General features: G+C 37.8%; 1 protein-coding gene across 1 annotated transcript; it reads right to left on the bottom strand.

Moving 5' to 3' along the window:
* Positions 1 to 368: 368 nt before the first annotated feature.
* cfap91 (cilia and flagella associated protein 91) lies at positions 369 to 25540 on the bottom strand. The gene is made up of 18 exons (XM_088914359.1): positions 25318 to 25540; positions 24374 to 24450; positions 24030 to 24187; positions 22973 to 23056; positions 21141 to 21197; positions 18635 to 18816; positions 17628 to 17805; positions 15829 to 15986; positions 15442 to 15624; positions 14906 to 15030; positions 14464 to 14577; positions 13770 to 13841; positions 12440 to 12586; positions 11024 to 11245; positions 9095 to 9243; positions 8067 to 8158; positions 3566 to 3752; positions 369 to 630 (listed from the first exon to the last, which is right to left on the bottom strand). Coding segments are annotated over exons 1-18 (2271 nt in total). The 5' UTR covers positions 25403 to 25540; the 3' UTR covers positions 369 to 629.
* Between the last annotated feature and the right edge of the window lie 2246 nt (positions 25541 to 27786).

The raw sequence follows: 27786 nt of genomic DNA, 5'->3' as shown, positions 1-27786 counted from the left end.
TGGTATCTGCCCTTTTCTTAAGCTTCTCTTGGGTGTCGAGTACAACAGACTGTGCTCAGACCCCTAATCTCTAGCATGTAGGGCATTTCTGTATCAGGCTCTCATTAACACCCAATCCCAAGCTCTCCACATACAGCCACTTGATTCAGCGGTCCACTCCTGTATAGATTAGGGCCCTTAAAACTTCAGATGGGGAGCTTTGAACAAAAGAAATAAGATAGTAGGAAGTGTATTCTCCCAATACTTAAGTGCATTTTTTGTTATACCCAACAATTAAAATTAATTAATATAAGTTAAAAAATTATACTGTAGTTCCTGTAAATAACCTGGCATTCAAGATCCATACATGCACTTCAAGATTCTTGTGAATATGATTTGACTTTATTCAGCAAGTTAAGAGTTTCCACAAGAAATAGAATTTTTTGCTTATACTGTTTGTTATTGTACTTTAAGACCAACTACAATTTTATTAAATGTAAATTAAAGATTTGTTGTTTCCTGATAAACATCATCTTCATAAATGTATATTTAATGTTTATGGTCTTTAAAATTTTCTAGACTGAAATACTGTCTTTGTTGCAAAAAGAAACATCTAAAGGTGGCCTTCCTTTACATTACGGTGGGGATAATCTGAAAAAGAAAGACAAACATTCGTTTAATGATTATAGAACACTTGTTTGACACTATGACTGTAACAGCCACGGCTTCTGCTGACAGTTAAATTATTTCAGTAAAACAATCACCAAAATAAGGTTACTGCCACGTTAAGTACAGATTCCAGAATCCACCCCCAAAAACAAGAAAGATAACCATTACAACAACACAAATGCATGTTACTAATCCATTAAACCCAGACGGCTACTTTGGAAGCCTTCATTATTGAAAAAGAACAGTGGGATATGGTATATAGAATGAATTATTTCAGAAATATCAGAGCTTTCCTGCATTTCCTAGTATTGTACCTATGACCCAGTCCAAAAAATGAAACACATCTTTAGTAAACAAACTGTGGTGGCAGCATATCACTCCAGAAACTGCTGTTATTATTATCATATTTAGACGATTCTGAAATATCAATAGTCAGGAACAATCTGCTGTGAAGCCAATGCAAACATGTCCATGTAATGCTGTGATACATTAGCGATCCAGCAGAAGGATATTACTGCATTATTAAAATCAAGGAATAGGAGAGAATACTACAGTGTGGACATGTCCTTACTATCCTTCACACTGAGGGTTCACAGCATATTACCCTCTCTGCAGAAAAAAGTATCAGAATAGAGAACTTTCTGACACTAAATGTCGGAACACTGATCAGCGGAGAATGCTGTATAAAATAGCCAGCTCAATGAGCAAAATGAATGAGAGCTACATTGATTGCCTGATCAAAAGATTTTTAGACAAATTGAGAGGCACCCCAGTCTCGTGTGTACGGGGTCCAAGGAAGGCTGTAAACTTGTGCCAATGTTCATGTTGCACCCTGTAACGGCAGGACGTGAGTCCATCCCAGCCGGTGCGTGACAGCACAAGCATGGCATTTTTCTCTCTCTCTAACGGAGATCTGTATAGACATGAAAAACTGTACATGTTCAGTAAAACTTAAACAAACACTTGAGCAATGTTTTGATCCCTCAATCAAAAGGGTAATATCAACTTTTTGTGAGCATTTTTACAAATGTAACTGGTTTATGGTTATTTGCTCACTTTTGGGCATACAAAAGGACAGAGATATCAATTTTATACTTACAGCTTATGTTATTAAGCTTATGTTACTGAAGTGTTCTGCTCATCAAAGAATTCAAGAAAAATGAAACTGTCCCTGAGGCTTTGTGGGCATTTCAAAAGGGCAGAACCAATTAAATTAAAATGAATTATTATTTTGTTCTGGCAAACAGAACTAATTAAAAATGTAGCGCACCATCTGGGGTTTCTGAGACTAAATTAAATATATTAATGGATATTGACATTTAAACTACAGGATTTCTATTAAATCAATATTTAATAAATGCTAATTTCTGAACTTAAAATAAATGTACCTCAACCAGCCCAAAGGGCAATCTTTTATGTAATTTAAAAAGGTTCTCAATTGCAAATGTGTTTAAAAAATGCAGGGAATGACACATAGGACAAATACATTTTTTCCAGGTTTAATTTGAAACACCCTTGTCTAATAGGAATTATTTATCTAAAATGAGCCTGCAATTATTCTCAATACTATATACTAAAAAAAACAACAGGTGGACACAGGACTGTTGTTTTATATTCCTATGTAAAATAATCCTTTTATATTTTATATTCCTTAAGTTATACAATTTATTGAAGTTTCTAAGAAAACAATGACCAATATTTTGCATTTCATCAGAACATCAGAAGGTCATTCGGCCCATTATTACTTCTCTGCAGTCCATAGCCAGAAGAAAGCCATCCAGTGTGATATGCAAACATCAGACAGACAGGGAACCTGAGGCTGTGAGGCACTAGTGCTAGCCACCATGCCACCCATTTAGCACAAACTACTGTTAATATACAATGGAAATAAAGAACAATGTGGATTTAAGATCAAAATAAGATAAGATCACTTTATTGGCTATATACAGTACTATTTCTCTTTTTATATACCCCAACTTGCTCTCCATGAGACAGACAGACAGGGAGAGAAGCTTGGGGTCAGAGCGGAGGGTCACCCATTTATACGGCGCCCCTGGAGCAGCTGGGGTTAAGGGCCTTAAACAGGGACCAAACAGAGTAGGATTCCTCTGCTGGCCGCAGCAAACCTTCCAGCCACAGGCGCAGATCCCTAGCCACAGAGCCACCACACCGCCCCCTCAACATTGATGCAGAGATGGCAGTACAAACTTTAAAACTTAGCTAAGGTCTTGTTAATAATTATATAATTCCTTACATTTAAGTAATATGTGCTCTACATATAGGAGGGGTCACTCTTCATCCACCAGTTACTCTGATGTGCAGCTCCCAGCACAACAGGAGGAGAAGTGAGACTGAGTCGCATTTAGCTATGTCTCCAGGGCTAACACCTCTCGTCTTACAAATAATGTCAAGGATCCTTAATCACCAAATGTTCAGGATTCTGGTTTAGGGTCTCATCTGAAGGATGGCATCTCCTACAGCACAGTGTTCCCAGTCTCTATATTGAGGAAATGGCTGGTTTGGAGTGGGCCACCAACATCTATAACAGTGGGTCGTTAACTACAGTATGTTAAATTAGATCTGTTGTTGCAAAATTAAAAAATAAGTTAAAAATACAATTTTATTCAGCTTGAACATAAAACATAATAAAAAGTAATTCTTACCACTTCTAAGATGCACCCAGTCATTTACTCTCTTCCCCTTTTGTATTAGGAACAAGTAAAGGTTTATTCCATGCTGAAAAGAGAAGAAAAGAAACACCTAAAGAAGGCTTCACAGCCAAAACATTGTGTTTCTTTTCTTCTCTTTTCAGCTTGGAATAAACCTTTACTTTTCCTTTGCAGTCTACTTTTTTGTATAATACTGGTTTATACCCAATACTTAAAATGATGTCTTTCCACACTAAAAAAAACCTCACCATGAAACTTCATTGTCAGCCTGACTTTCAGCCTTTCTTTCTGCCTGCGTGATCATCTCTTCCAGAACTCCAACAGCCGCCCTGGTGGAGGGTGACTCTGGTCTGCGCACGCTCCTCAGACTGCCCTCTGTATCGGAGTGGATCACATGGTGGGCAGCAAGGAGGTGTTTGTGCTGACTCTGCTTTACTGTGTGAAGAGGCAACAAACAGGGGTTTGTGAGCAGCTGAGAGAGCTTCTCATTGAAGTGAGATTTGTACTTTGGGCTTAGGGGCAAGGTTTTCATGGTTACAAATCCCAGAAGCCTTTAAAAAACCAGCACACTATACTACTATACTATACTAGGTTTCTACATTTCATGCCTTAGGTCCTATTTACTGTATGCCTGCAGTCCCTGTCTGTGTGTCTTGACTTGAAAGTTGTAACATTGTTACTGGCAATACAAAGGGAATTGTTATGGGAATTAATTTTGTCCTTTTAAAGCACTAAGAAAGAACAAAAAAGAGGTTCATGTCAAAAGGGATATTTTTTCCTGTCAGGTTTGTCACTTCTTATTATTTAATCTGTGTAATGATCCTTCTTCTAATCCCACAGACCAGGAGCTGTATGGCATAACCCATTTTTGGAGGGCAAAAGGTGGGTGAAACCCAGGGGAAATGCAGGCAGCCACGCTGTGGTTATGAAGCTGCAGACACGTTGTTGAGGTGATAATAATCAGCAGCCAAATCACCCCGTAACTCACAACTAACAAGCCACTGAAGCTAAGTAGGTGTGAGCCTGGTCAGTACCTCGATGGGAGACCTGGAAAAACTAAGTTTTCTGATGGAACAGGTATTAGAGATGTATGGTATGGGGCACTCACCCTGTTGTCTGTGTGGGTCCTAATGCCCCAGTATAGTGACGGGGACACTATACTGTAAAAAGGTACTGTCCTTTGGATGAGACGTAAAACAAGGGTTCCAACTCTCTGTGGCCATTCAGAATCCCAGGGTTCTTTTTGAAAAGGGATGTTACCTCAGTGTCATTGGCCTTACCAGTCATGGACTCCTAATATGATAGCTGATGTGAGGTGAGGTACAGTAATAATAATAATAATAATAATAATAATGGTTTAGATAGTTGTGCATCTTCCATATTTTTTTTAACACCGAGCTATTTAAACATGAAAAAGCTGCTTGAAAAAGCAGTTTGAGTTTGTAAAATTTCTCTTACCGTATTTGAAAAATGTGAATCAGGAAAACAGAAAATTCTGTCAAGACCAAATGGATCACACTACAGATTATGTTTAAAAATGATTGATACAATCACAGAAATCAACTGACAGAAAAAGACTGAGTGATTTTCTTCCTCATCTTTTTTTTCCCATAGAAAATTATTCAGTTTCACGACAGGTATGACGTTTCAAAACAATTAAAGTCTCTTATTTATTGAGTAACAAAATATCTTATATTTAACTCAATAATTATAATTATGACAAAAATATATCAGGTTGTAACGGGTATACAAGTTATACTGATGATGTTTGATATTGATTTTGAATTGTTGGTCTGAATTATCATTTTTATGCTGATGATACTCAAATTTACATTCATGTTAAACCTGACATTGAAGCAGCTGTTGCTGCACTCTGAAATTACATCTTCTATATAAAAACACGGATGACTCATAATTTCCTTCATTTCAATTGCGTCAAGTCATTCCACGTGGCACCTCCCATCGCTTACTTTACTAATGCAGTAACTTTATTTGTGGATGACACTATGCTTTAATATCAATCAAATTCTTCAAAAAGTGAAGAATTTAGTTGTGGTATTTGATTGTGGCTGGACTTTTGCACCTTATGTGGAAAATTTTGGAAAAACAGCATTCTGACCATCTCAGAGATATCACCAAACTACATTTTTTGTTGTTTTTAACTGTATCAGAAAAGCTGATCAATATATTTGTTTTTTCCAGAATTGATTACTAAAACACCCTACTCTCTGGTAAATTTAAATTCACATGGAACAAACTAGAATATGTTCAGAATTTGACAGCCAGAATATCGATCAGATTCCATTCAAGCGATCACATTACACCTGTCTAGGAGTCCTTTACACCTGAAGAAGGCTCCACTGCCGAAACGTTGTTTTCTTTCTTCTTTTTTTCAGCATGGAATAAACCTATTACTTGTTCCTTTGCGTCCTTTACACTGGCTTCCTATCAGGTTTGAGTCAACTTCAAAATCCTCATGCTCACTCACAGGGCTCTACATGGCTTGGCACCTCAGTATTTTTCTGTATTTTTATCAACCTACTTCTCACCTTGCAACCTTTGTTCATCTGACTCTGGTGTTCTACTTTATACAGTATGTCCCCCAAGCTCATTTAAATTCTATTGGTGAGAGAACCTTCTTTTGCAATTGCCCAAAGCTCAGGAATTCTATTTCCAAGAATATCAGAGAGTCACCTATCCTGAGTGTATTCAAATCCTAACTCAAAACCTTTCATTACAAAAAGGGTTTTATTTAATTGGTGTTGGTGTCTGCTTTATTTTCTAACAGTCTTGTATTTTCCGTCCTAGAACACAGCATAAAAAAAGACATGAAAATTACAGTACAGAAAAGAAAGTGAAGGGAGCTCCTTGTCCAGTTCATCCATAAAGACCAGATTTGTGTTATGTTTTTGAACCTTGTTTAGAAAGCTTGCCATTCTGTTGTTTTTAGAAAACACTGATTTCCTGTATAAAGAATTTCTAGGTTAAAAATAGCTTCCCCTGGTTAGTGAATACATTTTAGGAATATGGAGACAGGTTTCATATTTACTTCGTAGCATGCTGATCTATAAAGAGAGGTTTTAATTCTAGCTCATATTCTGTTTGATTTAGAAGGAAAATGTATTTCTCTTGTTAGCCTGTGTAGTTGTAATATAGGATAGCAGTATATTTTTTTTCTGGTTGGTCAGGATGTAGGTTTCTGGGATGTCTTGTTTGTAATTAGCATAACCAAGCACTCGGGTGTATTCTTGGCAAAATCCTGATAATTTTGCGGTGATGACTATTGAATTTACTATTGATTAATCCACTCAGTCTTTTTCTGATATTCTCTATTTTTGTAATCCCTGTTTGTGGCATTAGTGGATGTTAAAACCAATGTTAACACCTGTACTTGCAGCTAGATTAACAACAAGACCTCTACTGGATCACCATCCATTGCGCAGAGAACAAACACTGAAATACTTAATATCACTACTGAAGTGTTTGATCTCTCAGCTGAAAGCCATCATATTTAATACACCATAACAGCATTGCTGCCAATACTGTCACTATCCTTATGCAGGCGCAACTATGGAAGCCCGTTTCCGCCAGGGAGTAAAAAAAAAACGCGCTACGGTATCTCAGAATTCCGACTTAGCAACTCAGAATTCCGACTTTGTATCACAGAATTCCGACTTAGTATCTCAGAATTGCGACTTAGCAACTCAGGATTCCGACTTTATATCTCACATTTGCGACTTCGAAATAGCCCATATTTCATTGTCTGTCATTTGTTATTGTAACAGATTCGGGTTCTAGGGCTTGTGCCCTCGCCGCTCCCACCCTAGTTCGTGTCTCACTGCATTGGCTCGAACCCAGGTCTTGTCATCTGAGCTAAAGAAGACCTTCTTTTTTAAGTAAAAAAGGACATACAATGGAAATACATAAAAAGTATGTTTCAGCTTTTATAATTGTGAATTCCTCTGGATGTGAAGTGCCTATTTCTGTATCTTATTATATATTCTGTCTCCGTAAATAAAAACTAATTTAAAAAGCCCACCGCGCACTATTCCATCCGGGTACTATGGAAGCCTCACTGGCGGAAATGGGATTCTATAAAAATTAGTGTAATTAGTTTGATTTTTATCAGGGCACTGTACAAGACAAGTCTTCAGGCCTATAGATCCTATGATCCTGTAAGATTCATGAAAATAGTGTAACGGAACGGCCGACATACAGGTTGTACGATTCGGTTGCAGTGTGGTGACGGCACTGCCCTCCCCTGCGCATAACAGGGATGCTGGCCACCGGGGTTAAAGAAAGTGTTCTTTAGCTCAGCTGGCAAGACCTGGGTTCGAGCCAATGCAGTGAGGCACGAACTAGGGTGGGAGCGGCGAGGGCACAAGCCCTAGAACCCGAATCCGTTACAATAACAAAAGGACAGACAATGAAATATGGCTATTTCGAAGTCACAAATGTGAGATATAAAGTCGGAATTCTGAGTTGCTAAGTCGGAATTCTGAGATACTAAGTCGGAATTCTGAGATACCATAGTGCGTTTTTTTTTTACTCCCTGGCGGAAATGGGCTTCCATACGCAACACATTCTGATTGTTTAGATCTCAGCCAGGGATACTTAAGTTCTACATGATTCTATTCACATCCATTTTTTCCCCATTACTTTAATGATTTACAAAACTGTAATTTTCTGTAAGGGCCTATTTTTTATTTTTGAATATTAAAATCTCTTTTTATAATCTGCATTACTCACCATTTTCTTTTACAATGGTTTTGTGAACCTCAGGAATGAGGAAGCTGTACACCAGTTCTGCCACTATTTCTTCAGACTGTAGGCGAGTCCGACTGCAGACAGAATAAAACCACTTTACTTCTTTCACTATGGAAACATCTTAAAAAAATACAAATGACTAAATGGATTTCTATATATATATAGAAACACAGGCCTGTCATTTTTTATATAAGAGAACTGGCCTTTAAATTTCTCTTGCACCAACAGCTTCAAAAGCAACATTAACTTTAATTATTTACTTTTTTGGCTGACAGAAGATGTTATTGAAAGTCCATCCTAAGCATTATGCAAGGTGTGGGATTATATCCACATGATATTTTGATTACTTTGTTTGTCAACATGGGTTTAGCTCTTTTAGTATGCTTTCATCTCTCTTTTGATATTTTTATGTCAGCAGAATATTGATCTATGTGCAAGTACTTTGTTCCCCTGTGTTGACTATGCCTACTGTTGCATAAGGTGCAACATTTTTGTTTAGGAATGGATGGAATGTAGAAAACAATATACTTTTAGAGAAAATGAGGTTCCTTACTTAAGAAATAAGATGTACTCAAAGAAAATAAATTAAACCAAAGATGAAACTCAATTATACTGGATTTTTTTTAAATGTACAAAATATTTAAATGCAGTTTCATTGATTAGAACGAGTTTTGAAAAGGCTTTTTGTCTTCCAACTTCCTGTTTCCTGGTTTCTAGAGTCCTGTTTTTGTAGATTTTATCTTAAGAGAACAAAAATCATAGGATAACAAAAAACATTTTTAGTGTAGCCAAAAAGCATGGAACAGGCTTGTCTGCCTAATGTTTAATAGGCTCAAAACTGCACCTAGAAAACTATACATACAAACAACAAAAAAATACATATATACTGTATAAGCACTAGATCTCTCAGCATTCCAGGGGTTCCTGTTTAAATGTGCTCTGACCTGAACCTTCAAATTATCAACATCTCTGCACATTCCAGAGGAATCAAGTTATCACAGAATACCTACGTTTCCTCCATTGCATAAGCAATGTTGTTCACCTCTTCAGCCAGCTTATGGATCTCTTCTCTAGCCTGCTCATCTGCTGTTTTTTCAAATGTGTCCAAAATAATATCTTCAAGGTATGAATCTACAGTTTCCTGGTGTACTTGGACAACCTTGGATAAAATAAAAAACAGACCATTCATGAAAACTATACCAACATCAACTCTATCTAATTTAACACCTAATTGTTAAATTATAACAATCTTTTGCATAATATAGTTAGGACTATGCACTATTGCATCTGGTTTTTCAAGTCATTAAAAAATAGTGGTGAGTGCTTAACCTTCTGTATTATTAAATAGGGAAAGTAAGGTAGGGAAGGGAAGGTACTGGGTCATTCCTAGATTTGTGTTCCAGTGCTTCACTTTGTCAGTGAAAATTAAAAAAAAACTAAGGTCATTAAAACTTCAGCTAACCAGTACCAGAAATTCCTTATACTGTACATCACTTTATTCAACTTTAAAGACTCTGGTTTCTATTACTCCTTAATTCCTTCATTATAACATTATAACTCCTTAACTCCTTCATTAGACCTGTACTACTATATGGAGCTGAATGCTTGGCAGTTGGAAAGAGGGAAGAGAACTTGATGAGAAGAACTGAAATGAGGATGTTGAGATGGATTCTGCAGATTTCAATGAAGGATAAGATCAGAAATGAAGAAATCCGTAGACGATGTAGGGTGGTGGATGTGGTTGAGAAGATGCGAGAGGCGAGGTTACGGTGGTATGGACATATCATGAGGAGGGACGTTGAGGAAGTAATAAAGAGGGTAATGGAATTTGAGGTGGAAGGTAACAGGGGAAGAGGCAGGTCTAGAAAGAAATGGATAGATTGTGTCAGAAAAGATATGGAGGTATGTGAAGTGAGTGAGGAAGATGTGCTCGATAGAGACAAGTGGAGAAGAGCAACCAAAGCAGCTGACCCCAGGACAGTCTGGGACTAAGGCTGTGAAAAAGAAGAAGAAGAAGAAGAAACCCTCAAGCATTATCTTGGTGATATTCATTTGACCCAAGAAAATGAAATGAAAAACAAATATTCATTTGAATCCTTTTTCTAATACTAACATTTTGCCTTGCTAGATTTACCTTAATAAACAAATACCTTCAAAAGCTGAATTCTTCTGAAATATCCCTATCTATTGGCAGGGAGAAATGGGTTGTCAACTAAATTGTACTGAACATCAGTCCTATTCTTAAATTGACCAGCTATTGTCCAACCTTAACTTGATTCATAAAAAATGTTATATTAAGTGCAGGGGTAATAAGGACTAGTCCATCAGTCATCAAATAAATAAGGCATCTGAAAGATGTTTAATCACACATTTTAAAACTACCACTCTTTTTTTTAAAGAAAACCATAAAGAAAAGACCATAAAGAAAACTGCCTTGAAGCAGATACGAGTGCCTTTGTCTTCCTCTGCTATCTGAGAGCTTGGACATGAATGCTATAGAGTCCATGCTTGGGTGAATCAAATAACAATATCTAAAACAAAATGTGACCGCCCTAAAGGCAGCACTTCTGAAACTGAGAAAATTAAAAACATTTTAACGCTGTGCCTAAATAATTTTAATTGGTTCATGGTGCTTTCATGGTGCTTATGGCAGAAGAACTACTGTAGATCATGTGCTTTTTTATGTTGTTAAATGTGATGGTGTGTTGTGATAATATAAATGTTGTTGTCCGATACGGAAGCATTTTGTTTTCGTGTTTCCTAGAAAACACCTCACTGGAAACCAGATTCTACTGGCACCTCAAGACTTTTCTAAAAAAAAAATTAGTTACAATAATATTACTTCAGCATAGAAGACATTATATACTGATTGAAAGTTGTGTGCCCTTGTGCTTTTGCTGGTATGTAAGACTCTTCAAGAGAAAGGACCCCCCAGAGACCTGTTTGAAAATTTCATCTTCTTCCCGCCGTCGTCTCTCCTCCACCTGACGCCGACCGCTCTCCTCTGCTTCTCGGATTCTCCTATCTCTCTCCGCCAGGATGGTGAAGGCATGAATGCGTCTTTCCTCCTGGAGACGAACCAGCTCCTTGGACAAGTAGTTGAACATGTCTGCCAGGATGCCACCTGCAACACCTGATTTGTAGCTTTCCATTGTTAAAATCTAGTACAAGAATAAATTAAGAGAAGATAGTGACATATTCATGAACATTTTAGTACCATGCAAAGATGACACATGCCTTTTTTTCCTACAAAGAATACAAAACAATAAATAATAATGTAGTGCTGAAATGTGCAATACATATTTTTATACAAATCTGCGGGTGGCACAGTGGCATGGTGGTTAGCACTGCTGACTCAAAGCTTCAGGGTCCTGAGAAGATTTTTGACCTTATGAGTCCATCTGTGTGGAGTTTGCATATTCGCATAGTGTTTGGATTGGTTTGGGGGGGTAATCTGGATTCCTCCCACCTCCCAACGACCTGCTGGCTAGGCATGATTGGCTTTTGGCTAGACTTGTATCTTGCCAGAGGAAAAGCAATTTTATGGCCCCATCTCATGGCCTAATCTCATCTCATTTCTGCCCAGCATAGGCTGATTTTCTCTTCTCTGCTTGCTGATAGCAAGCTCTAGCTTAGACTGTGACCAAGACTCTCTCTCATCCTAGCGTTAATCCCGCATCAGCAGGGTCCGCTTGTCGAGAATACTCCAACTGGCGCGTCACTCCGCCTGCCGTCGGAGTTGGGGTGGGGAGAACAAAGTAATGTAGCCAATTGATAGAGGGGGATTATCAGGAGGCATGGGAAATTTGGCCAGGACGCCGGGGTTACACCCCTACTCTTTTTGAGAAACACCCTGGGATTTTTAATGACCACAGAGAGTCAGGACCTCGGTTTTACATCTCATCCGAAAGACAGTGCTTGTTTACAGTATAGTATCCCCCTCACTATACTGGGGCATTAGGACCCACATGGACCACAGGGTGAGCGCCTCCTGCTGGCCTCACTAACACCTCTTCCAAAGCAACCTTAGTTTTTCCCAGGAGATCTCCCATCCAGGTACTGACCAGGCTCACACCTGCTGAGCTTCAGTGGGCTGCCAATTGTAAGTTGCAGGGTGAGATGGCTGCTGGCTAGACTGTGACCAAGACTCAAACCGGCAATATCTAAGGATCATGGCAGAACCTTTTTATCAAACATTGGGTCATTTTTATGGTGTGACTTCAGGATTCTCCAAATTTTCTCAGAGTTTTAATTTTAAAGCATCAGTAAATGAAGAGTTAAAGACAAAATCCTGAACCACACCTTTGTACCTTTGACATCTTGATATAAGTAGCAATCTTTTTGTGATCTCTTACCTTATGATTGTGCAATTCTCTTTGACGCTGCAAAGCCAGTGTGACCTGTTTATCTGCTTTCTTTAGAAGCTGTTCTTCTTTCTGCAGTGCATGTGTTGTACGGAGCTCCCGAATAAGGTCCAGGCGATTCTCTTTGCCCTCATACATCTAAACAAGTAACAACACAACAGCAGAAAACATTACTGAAGATGTTCAGTCTCGCTTTTAAATCTATGTATGAGTTTAAAGTTACACCCACCATTTTTAATAAAACATTTTAGATTTATCAAGTAATCACTCTGTTGAATTTGGGACCCAAACTGGATCTTAGTATGAAGTCCTTTTACGTATTTATATTGCTTAGATATGGTTTAGCTTTGGCTTTTGGGTTCAGAATCTTAAGTTGCTTACGTACAGTAAGTAAGTCACTGTCAGTATTCTCCGGCCCTAACTGTAGTATTTCAGTAAAGCTCAGCATTACAGAAGGTATACTGAAACCCTCATGGTAAAAGCATGATTTGTTTGGATTAAATTATAAGGCAATCAGAAACATTCCCAATCATACAATTCCTCTAAATTAGGTAGAGTGTTGTGGATTTTTACTTGTGTTTTTGTTTTCATAAGGATTACTAAGGTCAAATCTGCAGAAAATGACACCAGCACAATAAAGTCTATGAAACAAACATAAGAAATACAAATTTGTACTTCACCTTTATATGATAAAACAAGAAATTGTGCTAACAATTTGTAAAAAGGTAGTAAAAATAACTACAAATACTATGGGTGTTATTAATAAAAATAGATAGTACAGTATGTCTATTTTTTCCCATTAAAATAGATGTCTTTTTTACCTCACTCATAAGAACACCACCAGGATATAGAGGTCATAGTCATACCTGCACTTAAAAGATACACTAGGCAACAAAATGGGTAATAGGTTATGAAAGTAACATGCTTTTGAAAAATGTTTATCCTTGAAATGAATTAAGGACAATATAGTCAAAGGTGATATTCTCAAGCTACAATTTACAAAGCCATTTACTATCATCAGACTTTTAAACAGGCACTTTTTCTGTGTACAGATGAGTGAAAAGTGGAGTTTTGACAACATGGCAATAGAACTACAGTACCATGCCAGTACTTCCAAAGTCAAAATAAAGATGGTTCATGAATAACCTCTAAAAGTACATAAGAATTTTAGAAATGTAGACATCATGTTGACAATATTTGCAGATTAAATTCGCAAATTGCTAAAATAAATGCAGTTATATAAAAGCAACAATGAAGCAAAACATTTACAAGAAACATTAAAATCTCTGTGTGGAATGAAAACTGTTTAAAAGCCACTCACCATATTTTGAATAGCTCTTCCTCTTAAAAGCTTCTGAAGAAAAATTATGGCCAATTCTTTCTCCTCCTCTCCCTAATGAAATTATAAAAGATGAAACAATGACATCATATCTCTACTGCCACTTCAGAACTGGTCCACAGGCCTTCTATTTTCAGGTAACAAACAAGTGCAGGCCATTTGTCCCACCTAGCTGATTTTGTAGTTAGTATCAAAGGTTGATCAAGCTAACCCTGTCCTTAATCCTCAGAATAAACAGCCAGAGTCAACCCAGAGGACATAAGTGGAAACAATATGGAAGCACATTCAAAATATAACAGAGTTTTTTTTATACAAAGGTTCCTTGAATTCTGGAAAAAGCTAACCAACAATGTTGTTGTAGTTGATACCCTGGCTTCTTTCAAGAAGGATGAAATTCTCAGTTAATATACATGTAGGTGCGAGCAACCAAAGGAGTTAGATCAGACAAAAGGCCTTCGCTCTTTTGTAACCCTATTTATGTTTTCATATACAGTAGATTACATCTACAAAAAAGGCAGACTTCAGCCTAACTACCCACACACATCATTACACACAAGCAATAGCTCTTCCAGGTAAATTCCAACCACCTAGAAGACATCATTTAGTTTGCTGTTAAGCTCTTCGGTGCACTAACTCTCTGCTCTCTGTCAGAGGATTGAAAAGTACTGTACTGTACCTCAGGCGGGCTTTCAACAACTGGAGTTGGGGGTCGAGGGGCTGGCTTCTCTATTTTATAGAGGAATCGCAAGGGTTTCGTCTCTTTACTTTTGGACTTTTCCTCTATCAGTGTCTGAATGAAGAGGTACAAGATGCACAGACATAAACTTAGGAAAAAAATGTAAAGCTCACGATCTTGCTATCTCAGTGCTAAATAAGTTGCACAGCAGATACCCAGATAGACTCATAACCACATATTGTTGAGGTTTCAAGCTTGTAAAAGTTAATATGCCTCCTTTAATAACATTAACATTTTGTTACATGCACATAACCTATTATTTATGCATAATTAGATATTATGTGGTAAATATTAATACAAAGTAATGGGGTGGTATCTGTGGTGTGTTTTGTTACGTATTTGTTGTTTTAAGAGAGGAGACACTAAGTCCTCTGTAGCTTACCTTGTGTATTTCTGTCAACTCTTTCTCCTGGTGAGCAGCGCGGCCTTTTCTGCTTTTGGGTTTTGGAGCCTTCAAGCGTGGTTGTGTGACATAATCTGGTAGTGATGCCTCCAGCTCCAGCAAGCCTTTGAGGTCAAATGAGACAGGACTTGAAAGAAAGTAACACTATGCTAAAGAATCAAGCCAGCTGATGAGCCTGTTAGGGAACAAGTCTACACAGGTAGTAAAAATGAATGTCTTGAAGATGTGAGTTTCTGATTAAAATTAATACAAACTGAAACAGACTTTTTTGAATTTGTAAATTAGTACATATGATAGGACAGCCACATTAGTAATTCTGGTATTTATCTTGAATATGCGTTCCAAACCCAAAGAAAGGGAAGCAATTTGACCACAAATTGGCGACAGAGCACAAGAATAAAAGAAAAGCTAAAAGCATCTTATAATCTCATTCTTTTTCCATATGAAAAATTTGCCCACAATAATATATTCATGAGGCTCATCATCAGACGAATACAATCCAAATTTAAATGTACCTTCATAAGTATTGAGGAATTGGTTTTTCACTACATATCGTTCCGAATTTCGATCAGGAAACAGGCCCATCCGAGAAAGAGGAGCGTAGGTTTGTGACCCATAGTCAGCAAACTCCTGAATGATGTTTCTCCCTTGTAGCTTTCCTTCAACGTTCTTCCTTTGTCCAGTGATTTTTCTGATGGCTAGGAGCAGGAAATTTAAACTGTAAAGGTATAATTTTCCTCTAGGGATAAACTTCCATTCTAATGAATATAAATAGGAAAGGACATTTTCTCAGTTTAAAACTGTGACCTCCCTTTGAAATAGTTTTAAAGTCACAATTAAAACAAAGTTTACTGCAAAATCATGATTCAGGCTTTATTTCGCCAGCTTGCCCTGCTGCTTACCTTGGATGTAATTGTTGCGTATCTTCTTCAGTTTTGCTTCCTTCTTGTGCTGGTGCTGTGCAAAGCGGTCATCAAGGCGCTTGACATCTGCCTCCTGTTGCACCTCTTCTCGCTGCTTGAGGAGCTTCATCAGGACCCCCAGTCGGGCCTCCTGCAGCCTGCTCATACAAGCACACACCCCTCAAAAAACAACATTGACAGCTTTAACTCTATGATGGCAGGGAGGTTTACGAAGTGAGAGCTACACTTGTCACTGTCAATGGCACTCTGAGACTTGCCATTCCAGACAGTGTTTTTAAGAACACTGACTGTAATTATACATACGTTCAGTTGCATAATTTAATGTGATGTTTTTCAAGGTGATGAGGGGCACATACTTGCTTTTTAAATCTAGACTTAGGTTTGTTTAGACTGGAAATGCTAGCTACATTTCCTAATGGTGATACCAATGAGACAAAAAGTGTATTTGTGTAGAGTTAGATTCCTTTCAGTGGAAAAAGTAGACTGAAAAAACTTAGAAATATCTGCAACTTTCACATATTATCAGCAATGAACTGTTTCATAAAGTGTTGTTAAATCAACAAATACCATATACAGCATGTTGTACATACTGTATGTACTATAGGTGTTAATTCTCCATCTTTGCACCCCAGAGATAAGACCACATATGTAAACACATCAGGTAACACATCTCTGAATCTGGTGATCCTGTGCAGATCAGGTGCAGATCAGACTGCACCTGTGAACCTATGGTCCATCCCCGAGACTGTGGTAAAGTTGGCTTCCTGCATTACTCTGTTTGCTGTGTAATTTAAGATGTTTAATTATGTACTTGTTATACCACCATTACCAACTTGTCAGAAAGAGTGGAACTTGCTTTATAGTAAATTACAACAAGTTTCAACTGCCAGAACCAAATAATGACAAAGAACTTAGCAATTGGTGTGGGCAATTGGAATTTTTTTCCCCATTTTACGTAGTTAAATTGTAATGTGGACAGCGGTTTATTTGTAGCATACAGTAGCATGAAATGGAAAAAGCTACTCTTCATTCACAATAATGGAGATTTGGAATACTAATTACAAAACTATGAGGACTCAGGGATAGTAGATAGCTAGCTGTGTGCTGTTTTGCTGGGAGTCATTGCACTGCCAACTAATCACACCCCAACTTTCAGCAGCACTGAGCAAATTGTGCTCTGACGCTTGGAAAATCAAGGAGGCAGATGGCTAGTGGTGACTTAATCTAGGCTCTAACTTATGAAACATAAAACTCAACCTACACTCAGGCTGAGCACATCCATGGGATGTGCCACTCAGGAGTCCTGGTAAGCAATATTTAAGCATTTAAAACAATTTAAAAGGATATTTAGAGATCTGATACATAAGAACATCAGAAAGACTACAGACAGAAGCCAGAGAGAAGGCCATTTGACCCATCTAGTCCATTCAGTAGTTAGTAGATAATTGATCCGAGGATCTCATTCAGCTATTTCTTGAAGAAAGCCAAAGGTAAGTATCTTGTTCCATACTCTCACAGCCCTTAGGGTAAAGAATATCTCTACAAATTTCCTGGCAGATGCTTCCTCACCTCATGAACTGCTACTGTATATTACTCTAAGTAATTTTTCCAATAGCTTTAAATGTAAAGAACTGAAGATAATCATACCAGCTGAAAGTATTAATGGAATTCATACAAAACTTTTCATTTTAAACATTTAATACAAATCAAGTTTGCTTATAAAATTGGTATTCGGCAATATAAAGTGTAATCTTCAGACATTGTTTTTTTATTCTTACTTTTCTATTTCTTCTTCTCGGAATGCCCACTCTTTTCTTTCCCTTTCGTCCATCATCTTCCTTCTTTTGTCCAGCTGGGAAAGATCATTTAATGGGGGCAGAGTGGCTTCCCAGGCTTGCTTTGCTTGAGCCCGTTCTATCATCTCCACCTCCGCCAAGCCAGCGGGAAGGCCCCGGCCTGTGGAGAGAGAGAGAATGCCAACACCAACACGGTTTTTCACAAGTTCCACTGTTTCTTCAGACGCCCACAGAACAGCAGAGTCCCTAGGAAACAAAATCTTGTCATGTCATGTCATGTAAGACACTGACATATTAGAACCTGTAAAATATGAAATTGGAATGCCTTTTTTCCACTTCAACTGTTTACATTTTCATTTTGATCCATATTATTCTTACAGAAATACTGCTACTAGCAGGACTAAAGTAATTTCTAGCTTCTATTATTATTATCAATGATTCATTTCTATGATAATGACTGACATTTTATCCTCATGGCAAACTTAACAGCAGGGCAATTAACAGCATTATTAATCAATGCTACAAAATATCTAGCAGAATTGTACATTTACTAGGGTCAGTTTGTTTTTCATTTACAAGCACTCTGTCAATGCTTTCATCTTCTCTTTAATTAAATCTCCTTCATCTTTTCATGTTGTACAGTGAAATGTTTAGGCTTTGTTGTCTGTGAGGTTTAGAAAAAAAGGCAAAAATGGTACAAAAAAGGTTGATCTACTGGATTGAAAATTGAATTTCACTCTTATTGCAAAAGCAAAGAGAACTTCCAGAGAATGTCAGGTTATAGTGTCATGTTACACAGACAATGTCAATTAGACAATTTCTAAGGTCTGTAACAGAAACTCAGCTAAGGTGTCAGTCAATACCTCAACTTCTTCAATAAACAGAAGCCACAGATCAATTAAATACTAGCAACCAAAAGGGTTAGATGGGCTGAATGTCCTCCTACTTCTGTTTCAAACCTGTCTTCATTCAGTCTCGTTCATTCTTACCCCATGTTAGCGTGGCAAGTGTCAGAAGTCTTGGAGCAGATCCTGGACGTATTACATATTCAGGGGAGTAGGGGTCAGTCTGGGCCTCACTGTCCCTGTAGTCTGTTTGGACAGCTACTGTACGTGCAAAAGGGGTGGAAGGTCTGCCTGGTGCACTGTCAGATGTTGCATATGGATCTGCTCTACAGAAGAAGAAGGCAGTTCATGTCATACAGTGAAACCTATGCATAAACCATATGTGTACAGGAAGACTCAATAATAATCCTTATTTTATATAGCTGCTTTCATGGTGCCCATCTCAAGGTTCTATACAATATGATTATCAAATATATTATATCATAATATAGCAGAAGTAAAAGACAGAGCATTAAAGTGAATTTCAAGATACAGTAGGATTTGAAAGTGCTGACTGACTTGTCAGATTTAATATGCATTATTACACTGTCCTCGGTAAACAGGGTAGACAGCACAGTGTTGCCAGTGTTCGGAGCCACATTTTGGGAAGTGACAGAAGGTTAGAATATGAAGAATTTCATAGGCTGTTTAAATATGTATGGGGTTAAAAGGTCACTGATGTTGTCATTAACCTAACCGTTCCAGCCTTTGAAGGGTGAACAGCAGTACCTTGAATTTATTACCAGTTTTAACTTCCTTGGAATGGCTTCCCATGTATTTCAGAATAAATTCAATCGACCAATCAAAGTTTATTTTGTGCATTTGATAAATAAACTTTGATTACATTTATTCTGAAATACATGGGAAGCCATTCCAAGGAAGTTAAAACTGGTAATATTACTCATGCATTTTGATTTTGGTTAAAATCAAGGAAGCTGGGTTTTGAATATGCTGCAAATTAAGAATACATTTGTTTTTTGTTGTTTACACCAGCAAGCACTGCACTCGAATACCACTTCTGGAATACACAAAAGTAGGCATTAGCTTTTCTACATTGGACTTGAATCAAAGAAGGGCTGCACATATCAAAGTATTGTTTATGATACTGAGTGAAGTCTTTTATTCATCATAATGTTAATTAAAACACAAACCAACTACACCAATAAGAAATGTATAAGTGCCACTAAATTAAATGAAAATGTGAAGCATATTATCCAGTGAAATACAATTTGAAATAAAGTGCTTTGATGGATATTTAAATAGCCTTTTAATAATTCTGGGAAAAAAAAGAATAAGGTTATGCATCTTGCCGCACTTGACTATACATTCATTTAAATATTTTAGCCTTTGCTTTATCTACATATCACAACAATATTCACAACACTACTTGTAAAGAAATTGAATAAATGAAGCAATTAAAAATGAATGCTTGTTTAAATAAAGCAGAATGTGTGTCATGGCCACACATAATCCAACATACAGTAAGCCTCTTGAGAACACCGACTCATTAGTACAGTACCTTGGTAACACATAAACAGACACAAGCCTCTGGCAATTCTTATAAATACAGACGTATTAGTTAATTATCCAATTGGTCACCTTGGCACCAGAATATTTAAGGCTTCATTTCTATCATCATGGTGCTCAGTATTGGTTTACCAGTGGAGCTCTTTTTCCCTTACTATAATACGCTATCTTAGTATTGATTTCCTGGTCCTTTGGCTTCTCGATCTGTCACAACTTCGACTAAGGATACAAGATTTGGCTAAGTACAGCCGGCTTTTGCTAAACCACAGTGTTCGGCTTTTGACCAGGTTCTGCATAGGGTCCTACATTTACTGTGGCTACAGCATCATAACAATGTGTATTATTACACACTCCTGCTATGAATAGCCTACTATGTAACTCTCTAGTTTTTGAATTACAGCCATCAAGGATAGTGCGCTTATAAAATTGCAATGTTTCACAAAAAAGCTTAAAACAGATTTGTCAATAGTGCTGAAGTTCCTTTTACCCCATTTGTATTTAGGTTTATGAAACAGCAGTTTAACTGTTTAAGAAGTGAAAGGTTATGTTCACTGTCCACTGAGTTCTGCTGAGTGAAACAAAATCTTCCGGAAGTATCCATCTCCCTATCCACCACCAACCCACTCGTGCATCCACCCAACTACCCATCTATCCAAAAACCATCCACCCACCCAACCACCACTCCTTCAATTCATCCATCAGTTTTCAGTAGCTGTTTTTTCTTTAAATGGCTAAGCTGATGCTGTGCTGCAGCCTTACCCACCTGGCACTCTGCACTCTGGACCAACATTAGATGCCAGTCCAATTGCCAGGTGCATAGAAAAATTGGGGGACAACTTAGAGATGCCAAGTTACTTTTAGATATCATGCTTTTGGACTGGTAGAAAAAACTAACACAGACCAAGGGAGAACATGCAAACTCCAGACCAGAGTGTAACAGAGTGTAATCTAAGATGTGAATAGCTCTGACTGCAAAGCCATTGTGTCATATTCTCTGAGGGACAAATATGAAGTTTCAAGGCATTACATTTTTATGTTTCAAGGACCAAAGCAGAAAGAAGCAGAAATCTGTGACGTGACTTACTTCGGTACTGCAAAAACAACATCTGGTGGCAAGTGCTGGGAAAAAGGAATCAGTGGACTGCAAGGTAGAAAAAGATGCAAGAAAAAGTATTATTTTTTATTGCATGATACCTAGAAAGTAAACAACCCTACATAATCACCAAGTCAATGAAAAGTATTATCCTAAAAAAAATTAGGAACTTAATGGTTAGATCTGATATGATAAAGATTAATTAAAAAAACATAAAGTAATAAAAAACATTTGATCATATTAATGTTATGACCACTGTACTGCGGTGTCACTCGACCGGCATTTGCCCTTGGAAACTGAAGCATTCTCATGAAGGCTGACGGTTTTCCGGGTTTTCCAGGGCTTGCTGCTCTGTCCTGATGCCCTTTTTCCGGTTTCCAGTTATAAATTGGGAATTTAATTATTCAATTTCTCTCTTTTCTATATAATGCCAAGGCACCACTGTTGCTATTATTCTCCCCCCACTCTCTCCATGGCAGTACTGCCCTCCTGCACCAATTTCACTGGTTTTGTGGTATGAATCTTCAGAGGCTGGTTCCAGGCATCTGTCTTGGAATCCTGGACCTTTCTCCACTGGCCCTCATCTTCCTTGATGGCTTCTTGTCGACTGCCCTCAACCCTGGCTGCTGAAGCAGACTGCAGTGCTCACCAGTCTTCAGCTGCACCACACTTCAGTTCCAGTCTTCACCATTAACTCCAGGTCAAGTCTTCACTCTGCAATGCTTCTCCTTTGGTCTTCGTCCCAGCGGTGCTCCTTCAGTCTTCACCCCGCACTGCACTTCAGTTCCATTCCTCACCATTAATTTCAGGTCAAGTCTTCACCCTGCAATGCTGCTGCTTTCGTCTTTGTCCCAGCGCTTCCTTTTCAGTCTTCACCGTGCACGGAAACCTTTGCCCTGAGATTCTGGACCCTTCTCCAATTGTCCTCTCAATTCATTGATTGTTGATTTCACTCTGGGTCCAGGACCGCCAGGCTCTCTTACAGATGGCTCCCCTGGTTCGGTTCAAAGGGCGCCTGGGTAACCGGTGCCAACCGCACCCAAGGGCTTCATTCAGGGAAATGTTTCCTGGGAGACACAGTGCATGCTTGGCCTGGTCTGCTCTTGATGCCCCATTTAAGGGTCAGCTCCTGGGCCCTTCAACTGGACCACTATGCTGCAGTTCCTGCCCAGCCTGCCTCCAATCTGTGAAGCCGGGAGTCTTTGCCACTCTCTGGACCCTTGCGCTTGTGTTCTATCCAGTCAATCGGACACGTTAAAACAAATAAGAATACAAATATGTTACATATGAGAAAGGTTATAAATGAGATAAGGCCATTTTGCCCATCTAGCCCCTTTGGTAGTTAATTGGCCCGAGGATCTCATCCAGCAGTGTTTTGAAAGAATCTTGGTCTTCAACATGGCTGAATAGCTTGTTCCATACTCCCACAACCCTTTAGATAAAGTAGTGCCACCTATGCTACATGTTTATCACATTCATTGTAAAGACTTTATACCTGGCAGGTTAGATAATGTGGGACTTAATGTGATTGTCAGTTGTTCAGTTCCATTCAGTTGTTTTCACATGAAATATTTAATATTCACATGTTAATATATAATCATTACACAGTAATTATAAGATGTTTTCGACACATACATTTGTACAAATGTTTTTATTCATAGCTTTTAGAACCTGGGGAAACTGGAGAGGGGGAAATACCCCCAGCACTTAAACATAGAAAGTAAGCCCCAAGTTTTAAATTTTCAAAGTGAAAGAGGACAAGACATAAGAAGAGAAGATAAGAATACTGCACAGCACAGTTTAATGCTATTTTGAAAGCTTACCGCTTAAAATACTTCCAGCGATTTACTCCTGAAACATCACAATTATCCTGTCTATTATCTTGGATTTTAACAGATGTATGATACCTGAAAGAAAAACAGAAAGACCTTGACATGCACAAGGCTGGAAAATAATTTCTGACTATTGCTTTTTGTGGGGTTTTTTTAAGTCCTATTGCTCTAGGGCTGATTTTGAGCTCTTACAGGATATGCTATGCATATATGAAACTTTAGTTAGGTTTCAATCAATAAATACACCTTGTTAATCCAGGAAAGAAAATCATCTTGATAAGAGTATGGTGATCTGTTTGTGTTGGTTTGAGGTAGAATCTGTGAGAGAACATTCAGTTTTTATTTACCTTTGTAGCATAAACTCTTATGCATTCATTTGAATTTTCAGCAGATATACACTGAAGTGTGTAATTATTTAAGAAAGAACAATGGTATCCTTGGTTATAGTTTAATTCAGTACTTCTAAAAAAAGTTGTAGGTACTTTCCTAAAATGCTGTTACACTGCCAGAATACAGTAATTGACTTTTTTGACATCATATTCCTAACTACTGCACTGAGATAACTGTGGACCAATCTTTACAGAAGCCAATTAACCTTAACCCACCAGCATGTCTTGGGACTGTGGGAGGCAAGAAGAGCACCTGGGGACAATATGCAAATTTTACACATATATCACGCTAGGAATTGAACCCAAGACTCCAGCATTGCAATGCAACAATGCTTACCACTGTGCTGCCCCATAATAAATCAAAAATATTTAAAAAAACAGAACTACTCTGTGTCATCTTGCATGATGTAAAGAAATAAATATTTCAAGACAATGACTTGGATCTCACACATACTGTACAGTATCAAATACAAAATCTGTTGGCAGTAATTTTAAAAAGAAAAAAAATCTCTGAGCAAAGAATCCCAAAGGGTGGTACAAAACCAACAGATGACTTCTCTCAAGACTATTCTGATATTCAACCAAAGCAAAATCCTTTCTCTTTTTGTTAAATAATCAGTGGTTTAGAAACTTTTGAACAACATATAGTGACTGTTTACCCTGTTAGCTGCTGCAGGACCTCCCTGCGCTGCTCTGCTCTGCCTCTCCAGCTCCGATCTATAAAAGGTGGGACAGGATCTGTAGCCTCCAGATGTAAAGTGTATCGGGGGTAATGAGGCAGGTTGCTGAACATTGACTTGTACTCTGGAACTCTTTTCTGCGTGTCAGAGAAAGTACATATTAAACACCTTGATACATTGGCATGTGACAGGCATAACACAATGATAAATACTTGGCTCATTTGGGAGCTGCGTAGAGTACATTTATTCATAGAGGAGACACTGAGGTTACATGAAAGTTAAATCCAGCTCAGTGCTTTGTAATACTTTTATACAATACTCACCACCCGATCGAGGGATGCATGTGCCTTGAAGTTAGCCTTGGCATGGTCTTTCTCACTTGAAATAGTATACACAGGATCTGTTTTGTTTTTGAAGGGGAAAAAGGTGTTTCTATATGTTAAATTTCACGACTGATATGAACAAATGAATTAACTTATCCAATCACTTTAAAACATTTATTTTTTTTAATATTGAAGTTAAATATTAAATCTTAACATTAATTAAATATTAATATTTAATATTAATATTTTAACTTAAAGAATACATGACTTTTATTTAAAATGTCATTCTCTTTATTCTAACAAACTAATTGTACGCACTTAATAAATTTAATATTAATATTTAATATTAATATTTTTTAACTTAAAGAATACATGACGTTTATTAAAAATGTAATTTTCTTTATTCTAACAAGTTAATTGTATGCACTTAATAAATTAGTTTAGAAATTTCCCATCATTTTACAAAACCCACATAGAGCCTCATTCCTGGTACCTTATATCATTCTATCTAGCAATGATACTCCTCATATCTCCTACACCTGCTTTCACTTCCTAAAAGGCACAGTATTTTTTTTAATCTACAAACCGTCTTCCACAGAGTTGGTTAACGTTTTTTCAACGTAAAACGTCCACAGTCGTGACACGACTAGTTAATGCGCGACACTTATAAATAGTACACGCTACTTGTAACATTAATTTCTGTTCGTTTTAGAAAAGAGTCTGAAACGGTGTTCGAGTGAAGCCTTGTTTAACTAGATTTTAAATCCTTTGATTTTTGTAGGAAAGTAGTAGCATATTGATTTTTATTACTTTGGCCGACACTTTTATTTTGCACAGAAGTTATTTCATGTAAGAATTAAAATACAAAAGTAACCGCACTGCCTTCCGGGATTGAAGTCTCAATAATTTCCGAATTAAATTCCTCAGGATCTAAAACCACTCACCGTACAAATAGTCATGTACCCGGTGCTGTCTGTATCCCCTCAACCCGTCTTGCCTCTGAACCGTCTGGGTCACCGATAGGTTCATTTTTGTATTTTCTTAAAATTCATTAAGAATCATTTACAATATCTGAAAAATAAACATATTCAGTTTAGCGTTAAAGAATGAAAATAAAGTCGGTGAGTTTCAATGACTGGCCATCTTTGTTGGCAGAGCTGTAACTATAGAGGTTGTAAACAGCATGATCACCATAGCAACACTTTCCTCGGGAATAACGGAAATTGCGTATTACCGTATTGTACTGTAGAGTGCGACGGAGTGACAAATTGGGCAGGTGGAGAGTTGGTAAACACATAATGTATCGTGTAGTAACTGTTTAGCTAAACCATACAGAGAATTAAATGTAAGCAGAATGATTTTAGTATCAACTTGAAAAAGTGCGAAGACTAAAGACTGGAGAGATATGACGTCGATTCTAGATACGAAATTCTGAACATATTTTAGTTTGTTTCGTGCAGCTTTAGAGACGACAGCAAGTAGCGTTACAATCATCAACTCTTTAAAAACAGACATGTGAACCAGTTTTCCACTACTACAGACAGCAATGTAGACTGGCAATACTTCTGTAATGGAAAAATAAATAAATATATATCCGTTCTTACAATATAATGTAATATAATGAGAATCAAGGGTCAGTCCAGGATCGAAGATTTCTTCCTCTAGAAAAGCTTCATTTTGGCTTGAAACCGAAATACAGTACTTTCAACTGACAAGGTTACAGTCTTGGTTTTACTGTAAGTGGAGGAACCCCATAGCATGACCTCAGTCTTACAATTTAGATGCAAACATTTTGTTTCAGCAAAAGTTTTACATGAGAATTGCAGTCAGTACTGTAGCAACCAATTTGATATGAGGTATACAGTATATGAGGTATAATGTGGACATAGGTCTGAGAACTGCAGAGACATCTTAGGCACTCAGGAGTTGCAATATACAGTATGACAAGAAGCACTGAATATGAACATCAAACCTGATTAAAGATTTAAATATTTAAAATTAAATTAAAATCATTTGACAGCTGATAGAACTTGTAGTTGATAACCCATTGCATTTACTGATCAAATCTAATTGACACCTTGACAGGTGTTCTTTATCACCAACATCATTTACAACTCTAACGCACTAATAAAGCTAAAAGGTTTCTTTTTGTAATAAAAGTCTGATCTACAAGGATGCCAAAGAATTGAGTTGCTTCCACAAGAAGGAAAACAAATGAACGAAACACAACAGCTAAAACAACTGAACAAAAGTATACATGCATTTGGAGGTCACTACAGTTAATAAAACATGTTTTACACAACACTCAAATTACGAGATTGCCCCCATCAGTGGTGTGAAGCAGCAAGAGCTGATTATGTTTCCATAATCTGTAGCAACTCCATGCTGTGAACACATACTATAAACCTTAAATGCTGTGTTCTGTATAGGATAGATACCTGTAAGTGCAGTATTTTTCACAGTGACCTTAAGGCTGTTTCACTAGTCAAAGTATAGCTATACCACACTGGTGAGACCCAGTGGTCTGTCTGTCTATTGTTCAAAAGTGTTGTAGTACATGAATGCAATTTGTGGCCTTGTGGGTTATGCAGCTTTTGATTAGTCATTGTTCTATTTTTCAGACTTTTCTCACTGTATCTTTACTTGTTTGAGTAGCCTGATTTTAACACTGTCGGTGGTTATTCTTAACCATCAAAACCAAATATTATGGAGGGACAGCCCTGGTTCTGAATGGTTTTACATGTCTTTTCTTTTGTTATTTTGTTAGTGGTTTCTTTTCTGACCAATGTCTGACCACAAGTGAGGCAGATTTATGAAGTGATGAAACTTTAAATCTCACAGTTAAATAGAGATAATTCACCTTTCCACATTGACACAACAAGTTCTTATGTTAAATCTGATTATTGGTTTTAGGGGGGAAAAGAATATTATATGGTACAATTCAATACAATAATAAACAAATGTGGACAATCTGTCACGGACGTCCAAAGGGACTAACCGTGGGGAACAGGAGAGCGGAAAAAGACCCATATGCGTAGTGGCGAGACGGGAAAAAGGCCCGGGCTCATTAGAGCAAAGAGTTCAGGAATGCCGTATAGAAACCTATGCCCTCAGGGAGCGGACGTGGGGCGCCCTGGTGCTAGGCGGGTCTCAGGACATCCGAACGTCAATGCTGAGCGAGGACAGAGTGCAAGACCCAGAAATATATAGCCCAAGCATAGGACATAGGACAGCAGACCAGAAACTAGGGACAGGACAGAGAAGGAGCGCCCTCTGGCTGCAGAGGGCGTGACACAATCATCATGGCCTGACAGACTTGGTACTGTACATAAGCAAACTGTGTAAATCCAACAAAAACATGAAATCAGGAATAAAAGGGTAGAAAAAAGGAAACCAGAGATGTGGACAAAATA

Source organism: Atractosteus spatula, chromosome 4 (genome assembly GCF_055471065.1).
Source record: "Atractosteus spatula isolate fAtrSpa1 chromosome 4, fAtrSpa1.hap1, whole genome shotgun sequence".
Classification (NCBI taxonomy): Eukaryota; Metazoa; Chordata; class Actinopteri; order Semionotiformes; family Lepisosteidae; genus Atractosteus; species Atractosteus spatula.
Note: the sequence above shows the minus strand (reverse complement) of the source record. Positions and strands in the feature narration are given on the sequence as shown.